At 43.6% G+C, this 15,072-nt stretch overlaps 1 protein-coding gene across 1 annotated transcript; it reads right to left on the reverse strand.

The window, feature by feature from the left end:
* si:ch1073-459b3.2 lies at window positions 1-7,766 on the reverse strand. Its single transcript, XM_087292953.1, has one exon. It carries the CDS (start codon window positions 7,438-7,440, stop codon window positions 6,691-6,693), a length of 750 nt encoding a protein of 249 aa, XP_087149079.1. The 5' UTR covers window positions 7,441-7,766; the 3' UTR covers window positions 1-6,690.
* Between the last annotated feature and the right edge of the window lie 7,306 nt (window positions 7,767-15,072).

Consider the following 15,072-nt stretch of genomic DNA (forward strand, 5'->3'; position numbering starts at 1 on the left):
TCCGTCTCACATTTCAGCATGACCTTTATTTTCTTAATAATTCCAAAATGCATAAATAAATTCTTTTGTCTGTACAAAGTCTGTGAAACTTCAAAAATAACCTTTGAGAAATCAGAAACACACTCCACACACACACATCTGCAAACACAGAAAATGCTAACACTAAAAATGTCAACAGAAGAAGATTCACATCACTAGCTGGGTTTCCATCCTAATGCGAAACAAATCTTGTGAAAGTTTGCAAAAACAATCAAATCTGAAATGCTAATTAGGTGTGTTTACATCATTGTTAGAGTGGCTGACTGTAGTATTGGTAACCTAGCAACCAACAGTAAACAAGACACGCATAACAGTCATGTAGGTGTAACGTTCACCATATCAGTGGTTCTCAAAGTGGGGGTCGGGACCCCTTGAGGGGTCACGGAACAATGAAGGGGGGTCGCCTGGTGATTTCCAAAAATCTACTTATTATTATTAGACCATAAGAATTACCATATTTTATCCATAACCTGCTGAAGAGAAAAAAACAGCCGTTTATAGTTACTATAGTACACTGAAAAAAAATATTCAAAGATGATTTCTTGGATTTACTCAGTTTGTTTTCGTTAAGTGGTTGGAAACAATCTAATTGTGTTGAATTTAAACAAACAAATTAAGTTGAACATTATTGAATTTAATTTGTTCGTTTATATTCAACACAAATAAATAGTTTGCAACAGTTTTGCATGCAACACTTTTTTTCAGTGTAGCTTATTTACTTGTTCTATTGATTGCGACCCCTGGGGTAAATACATTATATTAAAGACACAGCAATAGCGTCAGATGCAGCAGATTGATTTTATAACACCAGGTTAAACTTTCTGGCCCGTTTACAGCACTGACATACATTTAAAAAATTAAACGAAGAATAGACTTTGGTCTATTGGTGTGTGTGTGCGCCATTGCATGCAAGTTTTCTGGATTTATAACCACCTCAGGGGATATTGGGGGTTGCGAGTCACTGGTATTGTCATTTTAGGGGTCGCATGCTAAAAAATTTGGGAACCCCTGCACTATATCGGTGTTTATTTGGCAAATGTGTTTCCATCTCCCATTATTAGCAGCAACTCTTTACTGCAGTAGTCCAAAACCACTTCAAGCTCATTTCAGTTTGCAAATGTAGACATTTTTATTAAAAATTGGGCATTTCTGTCGATATTTCAAAATAGCATAGAAACCCAGCTAGTGTCTGGTTTAGTGCTGTATGTACACACACACACACACACACGCATAAGCCCACATATACACCTACTAGACATGGGCTGATATAAGATTCTGACAGTGTGATAACCTTAGATCAGTGCTTCTCAAACTGTAGTAAGTGTACCACTAGTGGTACGCAGACTTCTTTCTAGTAGTAGGCGGAGGAATTGCTGAATAATTAAAGTAAAAAATTAACACACTTTTAACGCATACGATAACACAGATGTGATCAGTAAATTGATTTTAATAGTCTAAACCTTTTAGTTTATTTTAATTTTTTTAATGTTTGTTTTGTATTCCATCATTTGAAGCTAATTGTCTTCCCATGTTTTTAATAGTTGTTATTGCGTATTCCATATTTTTATATCCTAAGGTTGACAGCTATAGTTTAATCCCTTTTCTGACACACAAAGCCTACTCTAACGCGCAGTAAGCAGATCTAGTGATCTAGTTTCTAATTTAAATATGTAAATATATGATATATATTTAAAATACAAGGAATGTTTAGAAACATTAGAAGTAATGTTTAGATTTCAAAGATACACAAATAAGTATATATGTACTATATATTTAAAAATTGATCAAAAAGAGTTTATAAATGAATATGATGATATCCAAGGAACATTTCCAGGTTTTAATGAATAGGCTACTATGTTAATACTTTAGATTTAAGATCAGCAGTTTTCTGTTTACTTTAAGAACAGTGCCATTTTTAATTAACTTTCAACAGCACACATTGATGTTTTATTTATATTTAATGTTTTGGTTAATGTTCAAACTATTAATATTGTTAAAAGTGGCTGACAATAATACATATTCATAAAAATAGGAATTAATCTGCCACGTTTTTGAACTGTGCAGAGCTGTAGCTGCTTAATTAAGACTATACGCTATACTATTTCGATACTGGTCATTATGGTGGTACTTGGAGAGAAATTCTTTTGCTGAGGTGGTACTTGGTGAAAAAAGTTTGAGAACCACTGCCTTAGATAAAAATATCACAGCAGCACGGTATTGTGATCAGTGCTTACCCAATTCCCCTATAGCGCATGTGTTTGGACTGTGGGGGAAACCGGAGCACCCGGAGGAAACCCACGCCAACACAGGGAGAACATGCAAACTCCACACAGAAACACTAACTAAGCCGAGGCTCAAACTAGCGACCTTCTTACTGTGAGGCGACAGCACTACCAACAGCGCCACTGCGCCGCCTCATAGTAAACATGTCAGGCTAAATGAATTACTGACTCTGCAAAAACAGATTTGTTTACAGTTTAAAATGGCATCTTTAAATATCTTTTCTGCTGGAGATACTGTTGTCCTAAAAATACCAAAAATAAAAAAACGTAATTAAAAGAATTGCACACATACCTTAGGAACCGAATAGCAGAAAACCGTGGTATACCTTGAAAACGGTTATCATCCCATGCCTAATGTTGCAACAGTGAGTAAGCATTGCATTTGCATTCAGATGCGTGTGTCGAGTGTGCTTCTGGACACTAGTCCTGTGTAACATCGCTAATCATTCATTATATGCGCACAAATACAGTTGCAAACAAACATCAGCTAGTATGGAGACACAAACGTCAGGCTTAACCTCAGTACATCTGTTCAGGCACTTGGTGTTGGTTTCCAGCATACGAGAACACGTTTGAGTCGGATGTGAAGGCTGCACGGCGATCAAACGGTCAAACATCCAGCAGCAAAACTCCAATACAACTGAAGTGTGAGAGAAAAGGAGTGCGCCGGAGGCCACTCGACAGCTTTGAAGGGTCTCTTCACTTAAATGAAGCACTTGATCCCAAAACAGGCTCCTTTATCAGTGGAGCACTGCAAATATTTGAAGATTTGAGTACAATGAGAGTCCGCTGGACGTAGGAGCTGAGCAAACCCTCGACACACGTCCACTGTGTGTGTCTCCAGTCTCACTAAAGAGACACTTCAAGAGAAAGAGTCTCAAACATCACAAAGAGCTAAAAAGAGCTTTCAAAACTGGACAAACGTTGCTGTGCCGGAGCTTCAAAGGTGTGGAATACACTCCGTTTCTGGACAGATGTGATTTCCAGCCTACAGACAAGAATACTAGAGTGACTCATAGTAAATATTACAGTGTTTTTGAACCATTCTATAGTACAGAACCTGTGGCATAGTAAAGTTCTGATGTGGTGTTTCTATAGTTACTATGGTAACAAGTACTATAGTAATTGATCTGTTGTTGTGATTCTATTGTTGCTATGGTAACACAACAACTATAGTAATTGATCTGTTGTTGTGATTCTATTGTTGCTATGGTAACACAACAACTATAGTAATTGATCTGCTGTTGTGATTCTGTAGTAAATATAGTAACACAACTAAAGAAATTGATATGTTGTAGTGATTTATTAGTTGCTATGGTAACACATCAACTACAGTAATTAATCTGTTGCTATGATTCTATAGTCGCTATGGTAACACAACAACTACAGTAATTAATCTGTTGTGGTGATTCTGTAGTTGTTATGGTAACACAACCACAATAGTAATTAATCTGTTGCGATTCCAGAGTTGTCATGGTAACAGACCCACTAACTGACCAATTGTGGCGATTCTCTAGTTGCTACACAACTACAGTAATTAATCTGTTGTGGTGATTCTACAGTTATGGTAACACAGCAACTACAGTATTGTAAAAAAGTGAGACGATACTGTAGTTTTCTACAGCTATGTGTTGATTCTGTAGTTGCTATGGTAACACAACCACTATAGTAATTGATATGTTGTTGTGATTTTGTAGTTGCTATGGTAACGCAACTATAGAAATTGATCTGTTGTTGTGATTTATTAGTTGCTATGGTAACACAACAACTACAGTAATTAATCTGTTACGGTGATTCTATAGTTGCTATGGTAACAACCACTATAGTAATTAATCTGTTATTGTGATTCTATTATTGCTATGGTAACACAACTATAGAAATTGATCTGCTGTTGTGATTCTGTAGTTGCTATGGTAACACAACAATAGAAATTGATAAGTTGTTGTGATTTATCAGTTGCTATGGTAACACATCAACTATTCTGTTGCTATGATTCTATAGTCACTATGATAGCACAACAACTACTGTAACTAATCTGTTGCGGTGATTCTATAGTCACTATGATAACACAACAACTACAGTAACTAATCTGTTGCGATGATTCTACAGTTGCTATGGTAACACAACAACTATAGTAATTGATCTGTTGTTGTGATTCTGTAGTAAGTATAGTAACACAACTAAAGAAATTGATATGTTGTTGTGATTTATTAGTTGCTATGGTAACACATCAACTACAGTAATTACTCTGTTGCTATGATTCTATAGTCGCTTTGGTAACACAACAACTACAGTAATTAATCTGTTGTGGTAATTCTGTAGTTGTTATGGTAACATAACAACTAAAGTAATTGATCTGTGGTTTTGATTCTATAGTTGCTATGGTAACACAATTATATTTATTTATCTGTTGTGGAGACTATGGTTGTTATGGTAACACAGCAACTACAGTAATGTAAACAAATGGCCCAGTACAGTAGTTTTCTACAACAACATGGTGCATTATACTATATTATACAACAGTTCTGTCTGGTTCTTGAATCTGATTGGCTGATAGCAGTGATATATTTAAGTAATATCAGCACCCGTACAGCCTCTTTACCCTTTGTGTATTACTCCGTACTCTGTAGTATACTTTAGTGATTATTGCTACAGTAAACTGTGGTGTATATGAGCAATATCACACTCGTAGCAGTGCGATATGGCTGTATATCGGCACGCACACCTCCCACCAGTGCCGATATACAGCCATATCGCACTGCTACGAGTGTGATATTGCTCATATACACCACAGTTTACTGTAGCAATAATCACTAAAGTATACTACAGTATTCTGCTGGAGCATTCATTAGTTCATGAGTTGTAAATGCCACATTACACAAAATAGTCCAATACCTTACTACAGTACAGTTTAAAAACACTGTCGCCTTTTCTCTGATTACTATAGTATGTTTGTCATGTGTAGCGTGTGATGGACACCTACTCAGATTTGTATAGTTTCCATTAAGCCAAATTTGATGTTTTTCAGTGTTTATAGCACACTGATTTCAGAGTCTGTTCTGTGTGAATTTGTAAACATTCATGTCTGTAAGCTGATTTGGAAGTTAGCATGATAACTGGAGAATAAAGCGGGAGTTGATTGGACGTTAAATGGTTGTGGTTTGCTATTGGTGGACCTCATGTGAGTGACAGGTTGATCCATCAGAGAAGTTATTAAAGATGAAGGGGAAGTCATTTAATGACTGATTCTCCACCTAAAACTGTCCTAATATTGTATTTTAGGGATATTATTTTTGGTCAGGTGTTCACTTATGTATATTCATTGCTATTAAAGGGTTTGTGTGTTGTTGGAGTATTTTAGCTTGTAGCTGTGTCGGTAATTATATGTTGTTTGAGCCAATGGATGCTTGATTTGGATTCCAGATTTCAAGATATAAATTTAAACCAAATAATGATGTTCTCCAATTAATCATTTTGGGATGATTTTAAATATCACGCAGTGTATTCCAGCCTTCAGTGTTTCCACTCTGCATAAATTCTGTCAACATTTACTCATCGTCCACTTGTTGAGTTTCCGTCTTCATTTAAACACTGATGAAGACGTACATTCGTTCACTCATTTTCTTTTCAGCTTAGTGCCTTTATTAAACTGAGGTCGCCACAGCGGAATGAACCACCAACTTATCCAGCACATGTTTTACACAGCGGATGCCCTTCCAGCTGCAACCCAGTACTGGAAAACATCCATATGCACACATACACTATGAACAATTTAGGGGGAAACCGGAGCACCCGGAGGAAACCCATGCGAACACGAGGAGAACATGCAAACTCCACACAGAAACAGACTTAGCCGAGGCTTGAACCAGCGACCTTCTTGCTGTAAGGCTTCAGCACTATATCTGCTGCGCCACCACAGCGCCCTCAAAGGCCAACATTCTTCAGAATATCTACTTTTATGTCCAACAGTAGACAGAAATGCACATTTACAGTGAGTGAATGATGACAGAATGTGCAGTCGCGTGCTGTTATTATTATATACATGTTGTTTTAAACCACACTATGACGATCAAAACTGTGTTTAAAGTTGGGAAGATTTTAAATATCGTAGTGTATTCCTGCTTTAGAAATTGTCATGATTAACAAATCCCCAAAACCTTCATGCGTTTCTTCATTTGATCTCTAAAGCTGGAGAATCCCAGGGGGAGAGCTTCAGTAGTAGGTTGTATTGTTCCTACAATAGACGCCAATGGCAAACATTCATCAGAATATCTACTTTTAAGTCCAACAGAAGACAGAATTTTACATTTAGATCCACTTGAACGAGTAAATGATGACAAAAAATGTAGATTTCCAGTCGAAAATCCCTCTAAAATCCAGCTAGAGCGAATCCAATGCAGATCAAAACAACCTGTGGAGTGAAAGTAAGCGCACTGGAAATGGACACCGCGTCAGAGTCAGTCACCTCACCGTCGGGTTTCCCCTCATAATCCTCATCCTCGTATAAATCATCTGTTCCATCATGCTCAATGGAGATGCTGTGGTCTCCTATGGCGCACAGTTTAGCCATGTTTTGTTTGACCACCTCGCAGAACGGCCTCTCCAGCCCGTCGCACACGCACTGGTTCAGCAGGACTCCATTGGGCATGAACAGCAGCTCCTCTATGGTTGATTTGCAGCGGGACGAGCACTTTCTCCCGTTAAACAGCTGTCCGCAGCGGGATAAATACGCGTTTAGCGACTCCTGACACCTTGGTTCTTCTTCGCACCGCTGGCGCGCTTCGGTGCATCCCATTCCCTCTGCATCACCGGGATGCGTGCGCGGCATGCACGGTTCGATGGCGCGTTTAGCCCGCAAACACTCCACATCGATCCCGCAGTCGCAGCTCTCCAAATGCGTCCCGCTGGAGGTCTGATTGAGGCGGATGAGTGCGCTGATGCAGTGGCTCGGACACTGTTTTCTGCTTCCGCGGATATTCCCATCGCACGCAGTCAGATACTGGTTATAGGCGAGCTCGCAGTCGCGCTCCTCATGGCATCTGATCAGCGCCTGCCAGCAAACCAACTGTGCGTCCAGCGTCATGAGCAACGAGATGAAAAACGCGAGGATGCTCCCCATGTCTGCATGTGCACTCCTTCAGGTGAAGCGACATAAATAGCGGAAAACGCGCGCGCACAACCGGGACGAACGCGTGGGAAACGAACGCGGTTGCATTGCGTAGAGCCCGAGGATCGATTTCAGCCGAAACAGACGCGCATTTAGTGCACAATGAAGAGCTTTCAGGAGAGAGAGAGAAACCAAACAGAGTTATCTGCCCTGATCTGCTGCTCTCCGGTGTCGGCTCAGAGCGCTGGAGTTGTGGAGTAGCGCTGAGAGGATCTTTGCCGTGTTCTTGAGTGTGTTTCTGCTGCTTGTCCTGCTTGTCTTTGTTTCCCTGGCTCTCTGTTTCACGCTCGGCTGCTCACACACACACACGCGCGCGCGCGCACACACACACACACACCGAGACCCTCCTCTGAAAGTCCCTCCTGCGCTCCTCGCGCTGATTCTGCTGTTTATTGGCTGCAGACGCGGGCTCGTGCAGGAGCTGCAGCGGCTCTGGAGAAACTCTCCTGTACTGGAGAAATCTCGCGTGTGTGTGTGTGTGTGTGTGTGTGAAGCGGAGAGCTGTGTGTGGTCTGACTGTGTGTTTCTCTGCGTCACATTACAACTCCAGAGAGAGTGTGTATATGTGTGTGAGAGTAAGAGCGAGAGTGTGTGCGCGCGTGTGAGAGAGCAGAAGAGTGTGTGTGTTTGACAGAGAGAGAGAGAGAGAGTGTATCTGTGTAAGAGAGAGGGACTGATAGAGTCAGAGAGACTGAAAAAAAGTGTGTGTGTGTGTTTGACAGAGAGAGAGAGAGAGAGAGAGAGAGAATGGCAGTCAGTAAGAGAGGGAGTGTGTGAGTGTGAGATAAAGAGTGTTTCTCCACACTCAAACACACACTCACACAGCCACACAATTTCCTACTCACAAATTTACAAACACACACAAACACACACCCACACATTCACAAATACACACACACTCGCACACACACGCACATAAACACACACAAATACACAAACACACTCTCACACTCACGTACAAACACGCCCTCTCACTAACACACTCACACACACATTCACAAACACACATTCACAAATGCATTCACACACACACACACACGCACATGAACACAGACACACACACACACACACACTCATGCACAAACACACAATTTCTCACACACTCACAATCGCACAGACATTCACACACACATACACACACACTCTCTCTGTCTGTCTCTCTCTCTCTCTCTCACACACACACACACACACACACACAAACACACACCCACACATTCACAAATACACACACACTCGCGCACACACGCACATAAACACACACAAATACACAAACACACTCTCACACTCATGTACAAACACGCCCTCTCACTAACACACTCACACACACATTCACAAACACACATTCACAAATGCATTCACACACACACACACACACACATGAACACAGACACACACACACACACACACACTCATGCACAAACACACAATTTCTCACACACTCACAAACAATCGCACAGACATTCACTCACACATACACACACACTCTCTCTGTCTGTCTCTCTCTCTCTCACACACACACACACACACACACACACACACACACACACACACACACACACACACACACACACACACCTACAAACCACCTCTTCAACTTAAAGCGCAGAAACACAAATCTGTTTCTCCTCATTATAAGCCTGCGCCCCTACACCCATACACCCAGGCCCTCATCTCTCCCGTGTCCCCGTCTCTCTCGGGCCCCCATTTCTCCCAGGCCTCCATCTCTTCCGGGCCCCCGTCTTTCTTGGGCCCCCTGTCTCTTCTGGGCCCCCATCTCTCTCGGGCCCCCATCTTTCTCGGGCCCCCGTCTCTCCCGGGCCTCCGTCTCTCTCGGGCCCCCATCTCTCTCGGGCCCCCATCTTTCTCGGCCCCCTGTCTCTCTCGAGCCCCTGTCTCTCTCGGGCCCACTTCTCTTTCGGGTCCCCGTCTCTCTCGGGTCCCCGTCTCTCTCGGGTCCCCGTCTCTCTCGGGCCCCTGTCTCTCCTGAGCCCCCATCTCTCTCGGGCCCCCGTCTTTCTCGGGCCCCTGTCTCTCTCGGGCCCCCGTCTCTCCCGGGCCCCCGTCTCTCTCGGGCCCCCGTCTCTCCCGGGCCCGCTGTCTCTCCTGGACCCCATTTCTCTCGGGCCCCCGTCTCTCTTAGCCCCCGTCTCTCCCGGGGCCGCTGTCTCTCCTGGGTCCCCATTTCTCTCGGGCCCCCGTCTCTCTCAGCCCCCGTCTCTCCCGGGCCCGCTGTCTCTCCTGGGCCCCCATCTTTCTCGGGCCCCCGTCTCTCTCAGCCCCCGTCTCTCCCGGGCCCGCTGTCTCTCCTGGGCCCCCATCTTTCTCAGGCCCCCATCTCTCTCAGCCCCCGTCTCTCCTGGGCCCCCGTCTCTCCTGGGCCCCCGTCTCTCTCGGGCCCCTGTCTCTCCTGGGCCCCCGTCTCTCCTGGGCCCCCGTCTCTCTCAGCCCCCGTCTCTCTTGGGCTCCGCTGTCTCTCCTGGGCCCCCATCTTTCTCAGGCCCCCATCTCTCTCAGCCCCCGTCTCTCCTGGGCCCCCGTCTCTCCTGGGCCCCCGTCTCTCTCGGGCCCCTGTCTCTCCTGGGCCCCCGTCTCTCCTGGGCCCCCGTCTCTCTCAGCCCCCGTCTCTCTTGGGCCCCGCTGTCTCTCCTGGGCCCCCATCTTTCTCAGGCCCCCGTCTCTCTCAGCCCCCGTCTCTCCTGGGCCCCCGTCTCTCCTGGGCCCCCGTCTCTCTCGGGCCCCCGTCTCACTCAGCCCCCGTCTCTCTTGGGCCCCCATCTCTCTCGGGCCCCCTGTCTCTACTGGGCCCCCATTTCTCTCAACCCCCGTCTCTCTCGGGCCCCCATCTTTCTCGGGCCCCCGTCTCTCCCGTGTCCCTGTCTCTCTCGGGTCCCCGTCTCTCCTGGGCCCGCTGTCTCTCCTGGGCCCCCATTTCTCTCGGGCCCCTGTCTCTCTCAGACCCCTGTCTCTCCCGTGTCCCTGTCTCTCTCGGGTCCCTGTCTCTCCCGGGTCCGCTGTCTCTCCTGGGCCCCCATTTCTCTCGGGCCCCCGTCTCTCACAGTCCCCGTCTCTCCCGGGCCCCCGTCTCTCCCGGGCCCCCGTCTCTCCCGGGCCCGCTGTCTCTCCTGGGCCCCCATCTTTCTCGGGCCCCCGTCTCTCTCAGCCCCCGTCTCTCTCAGGCCCCCATCTTTCCCGGGCCCCCATCTCTCTCAGCCCCCGTCTCTCTTGGGCCCCCATCTTTCCCGGGCCCCCGTCTCTCTCAGGCCCTCTTTATTCGCGCACTGCTGGAACAGAAAAGGGCCACAAAAGTGTTTTCTGGACCGTTTCACCCTCTTTGTGTGCGGCTGGCCATGCAGGATCCCAGAGGCTCGTCAATGGACAGACTTTCCACAACAATATATTTTACTGCTGCGCTCTTTCACTGCGCACTCCACATCCCCATTCTCCACCATTCAGACGGAAACCGCTCCGATTGGGCTGGAAACACTAGGCAAAAACACAAGCAACGGCGGGAGTGTGTGACCAAACACACGCACACACACACACACACACACACACACACACACTCTAGAAAATATCAGTTAATCAACAGTTTCGTTTGCGTTTGTGTGTTTATATTAGAGGTGGGCATCGACTAATTTGGTTTAATCTAGATTAATCTCACTGTAATCTTGGAATTAATCTAGATCAAAATGGCTCACGCAGTGGCGCAGTAGGTAGTGCTGTTGCCTCACAGCAAGAAGGTTGCTGGTTCGAGCCTGAGCTGGGTCAGCTGGCATTTCTGTGTGGAGTTTGCATGTTCTCCCCATGTTGGTGTGGGTTTCCTCCGGGTGCTCCGGTTTCCCCCACAGTCCAAACACATGCGCTATAGGTCAATTGGGTAGGCTAAAAAATTGACCGTAAGGTATGAGTGTGTGTATGGGTGTTTCCCAGTGATGGGTTGTAGCTAGAAGGGCATCGCTGCATAAAAAATATGCTGGATAAGTTGGCGGTTCAATCCGCTGTGGCGACCCCAGATTAATAGATTGTATCCAGCAAGTTTTTACACAGCAGATGCCCTTCCAGCCGCAACCCATCTCTGGGAAAAAGTAATTAATTACAGTAATTTGAGTATTTGTAATGTTACTTTACACCACTGGGTGTATATTACGCTACAGAAAGCTTGTAATAAACTGCAGCACATGTTCTGTTATTCTACACTCTTAGTCCTCTAGATATTATCTCTTATATTTTCTCAAACGACTAAAATGTCACTAAAAGTCACTTTGTTGAACTGTAGAGCTGAATTTACATCATTAGAAGTGGACTGAGCAGAGATTAACATCCCATAATGCAATTCACCAGCGCTTATAAACACAAAGCACGGAAAGTAAAAGTGAAGATGTTACCTAAACGTGATGTTTGTTAGCAGAAAGGTTGTTTGTTGTTAACTACCTACTTGCATAACACTTTATGAAAGATCACGGTGTGTGTTTTTCTGCTGCTCGTGTCCAATGTCTCCCTCTGATGGTCACACACTGCACTGCAGCGCTGTGGAAACATTTTGATGCATCTTTATTTCTATGGCGCTATTCACAATGTAGACTGTGTCAAAGCACATCATGCATCATACACATGGAAGCATAACAGTGACTATATTCATTAAGAGATGTAAGATGAAAAAGGTCAATGCAATAATGTAAAATGGCAATGTATTTCTATATTTAAATGAGCATTATGCGTGACTTTTGTGAAAAGTCTAAATGTAAATTACAAAATTAAAATATACTCACCGGCCACTTTATTAGGTACACCTTACTAGTTCCGGGTTGGACCCCTTTTGCCTTCAGAACTGCCTTAATGCTTCAAGCTACTGGAAATATTCCTCAGAGATTTTGTTCCATATTGTCATGATAGCATCACACAGTTGCTGCAGATTTGTCGGCTGCACATCCATGATGCCAATCTCCCATTCCACCACATCCCAAAGCTGCTCTATTGGATTGAGCTCTGGTGACTGTGGAGGCCATTTGAGTACAGTGAACTCATCGTCATGTTCAAGAAACCAGTCTGAGATGATTGGCGCTTTCTCTGTAAACCCTAGAGATGGTTGTGCATGAAAATCCCAGTAGATCAGCAGTTTCTGAAATACTCAGAGCAGCCCGTCTGGCAGCAACAACCATGCCACGATCAAAGTCACTTAAATCCCCTTTCCTCCCCATTCTGATGCTCGCTCTGAACTGCAGCAGATCCTCTTGACCACGTCTATATGCCTGAGCTGCTGCCATGTGATTGGTTGATTAGCATTTGCATTAACAAACAGTTGGACAGGTGTACCTAATAAAGTGGCCGGTGAGTGTATAATTTTTTACGTTTGCTATATTTGAAGCGCAGAAGTGGTTGTAAGATGACCATTTCAATGCAAAAAAATAAATAAATAAAATCCTGAATGCATTTAATCTCAGGGTTAGGATAAGCAGGAATGCATTTTATAATTACATTGTGGGAGGTTTGTAGCAAAATTAAAGCTAAACGTTTAGCAAAAAAGTACTAAAATGGCAAGTTTAAAACCATTTTTGTATGTTTCACATATCAAACTCAATGTGTGTATTATTTTATTAGTAATTTTATTATTATTAATTAGTGCATGATTTACATGTAAAAACTGTGCAAATGGCAAATAAAATTATACTACTTATATACTATAATATATTAAGTAAATTGTAACATAATTTAATGATCATTTTCATTTAGCAAAAAATGGAAAATTTGCACGCAAGCCATGAAGAATGCAAAATTAATGACAAAATATTCTACATATTGCATTGTCATTTTGCACAGGGTTCAGCTCTAAGGATTTTTTCTACTATCCCGATCGAGCCAGTGGTTCAGATTTTTGCTTGCCCCACCAAAAAAAAGAAGTTAGCCATTTAGTTATTCAGCATAGCTTTAATTTAAACAATTTAAAATTGATTTGATTTAAATACAATACTGATTAGATTAATTAAAGTGAGGGGTTTAGTTGAGTTCTTCAACAATTTTATGTTTTTGGTTTGTTTAAAACCCAGCAGAATGCCTGATTTTAGAAACCGGCTCATTACATCAGTCTATGACACTGTCTATATTTGTATTTTTCATTTATTTGTAAAGCTAGATTTAAAGTGCATTTCACTTCTTATTCTAGCTTGATCCATCAACATCATAATCACATTAGCCTGCGCTTTAATCACTTATGGCCTTTGAGTTTTGAAGAATGCTAAAGAAAGTCTATGAAGGGGGTCCGTGCAGGGGGGCATTTCTCATCACAACACCGGGACTGCAGTCAGATCATGAAGCAATGTTGATCTTTCTTTCGAGGTACAAAACACCAGGCCTAATACAAAATATAAGATTAAAATATGGACAAATGATCAGATGCTAATTTTTTCAGTCAACGGATAAACAGCACTTAAAGGGGTCTGGCTGCAGACCTGATGCAGTGCAATCTGGGCTGCATCCAATGCATTTTAATGGGCTCACCTAACCCCACCCCTAACCCTACCCATCACAGTGACGTCACTAGCTCCATTTGAGTGCATTGTGTCTGACATTGCCTCACTGAGTGATGCAATCTCAGCTTGCATCATAAAGGCTGCATCCAGATACTATTGGATACTTTTACTTTCATGTTAAACATGAAACGCACATTTGCCGGTAGCAGGGGCGGACTGGGACAAAAATTCAGCTCTGGCACTGTTGCCACACCAGCCCACATAACCACACCGACACAGCCCCACCCACGGACACTAATTCACTATTTATTTTGGTGTACAGATGGTGAAATAATATGACATTCTTGCCAGATTTTGATTACGTAAAAATTGTTAATGTAACGTATTTGGTTTGATTACGGTAACCTCGGATTGGGTCGGCCCATCTTGAAATCAGGCGGCCGTTGCATATTGGTCCAAATGCTTAACATTTATTATTATTACTATTATCATCATCATAATATCACATCTAGCAAGAGATAAAAGCTGCCTCCATGTAAAAACAATACATTAAAAAAAAAAAAACTGACCGGCCCACGTTTAAAAATTGGTCCGGCCCTTCTGGCTTTTGCCAGAATTGCCAGATGGCCAGTCCGCCCCTGACCGGTAGAACTGACCTATCCTGCCCTACTCATTCTCTCTTCATATAGCCGAATATACACAACCATAATGCACTGTGATATAGCCTGGGTCGTTGGATCCTCTTGTTTCACAACAATCGATCTGCTCAATCGAGCCAAGACCACCTCATTCTGGCGATCTCAGACCGACTGATTTGGCGCGGACTCGAGCACGATTGCAGGATTCACATATGCCACGAACCGCGCTTACTGGGCAAACGAGACGGGATCAGAAACAAACTGAAACATGAAAGCACGCAATTGACAAACAGCCAAAGCCAAATTAAACTTTAGTGACAAGTCACCATTCTGTATACTGTCCTGAGCGTCTTGCACGCTCGCCCCGGACCATTATCATTATCGTTGAGCGCTGATTTTGCATATTACACTTTAAAGTGAATTTCACTATCAATATGCTTTCACACAGGCAAACTGAAAGGACATCACAAGCCTTAAAA

The sequence above is a fragment of the Danio rerio genome, chromosome 18 (genome assembly GCF_052040795.2).
Source record: "Danio rerio strain M-AB ecotype USA chromosome 18, GRCz13ab, whole genome shotgun sequence".
Classification (NCBI taxonomy): Eukaryota; Metazoa; Chordata; class Actinopteri; order Cypriniformes; family Danionidae; genus Danio; species Danio rerio.

Bases quoted from the DNA above. Each gene is read 5' to 3' on its own strand.
- si:ch1073-459b3.2 (XM_087292953.1), bottom strand. From the start codon at position 7,440: ATGGGGAGCATCCTCGCGTTTTTCATCTCGTTGCTCATGACGCTGGAC.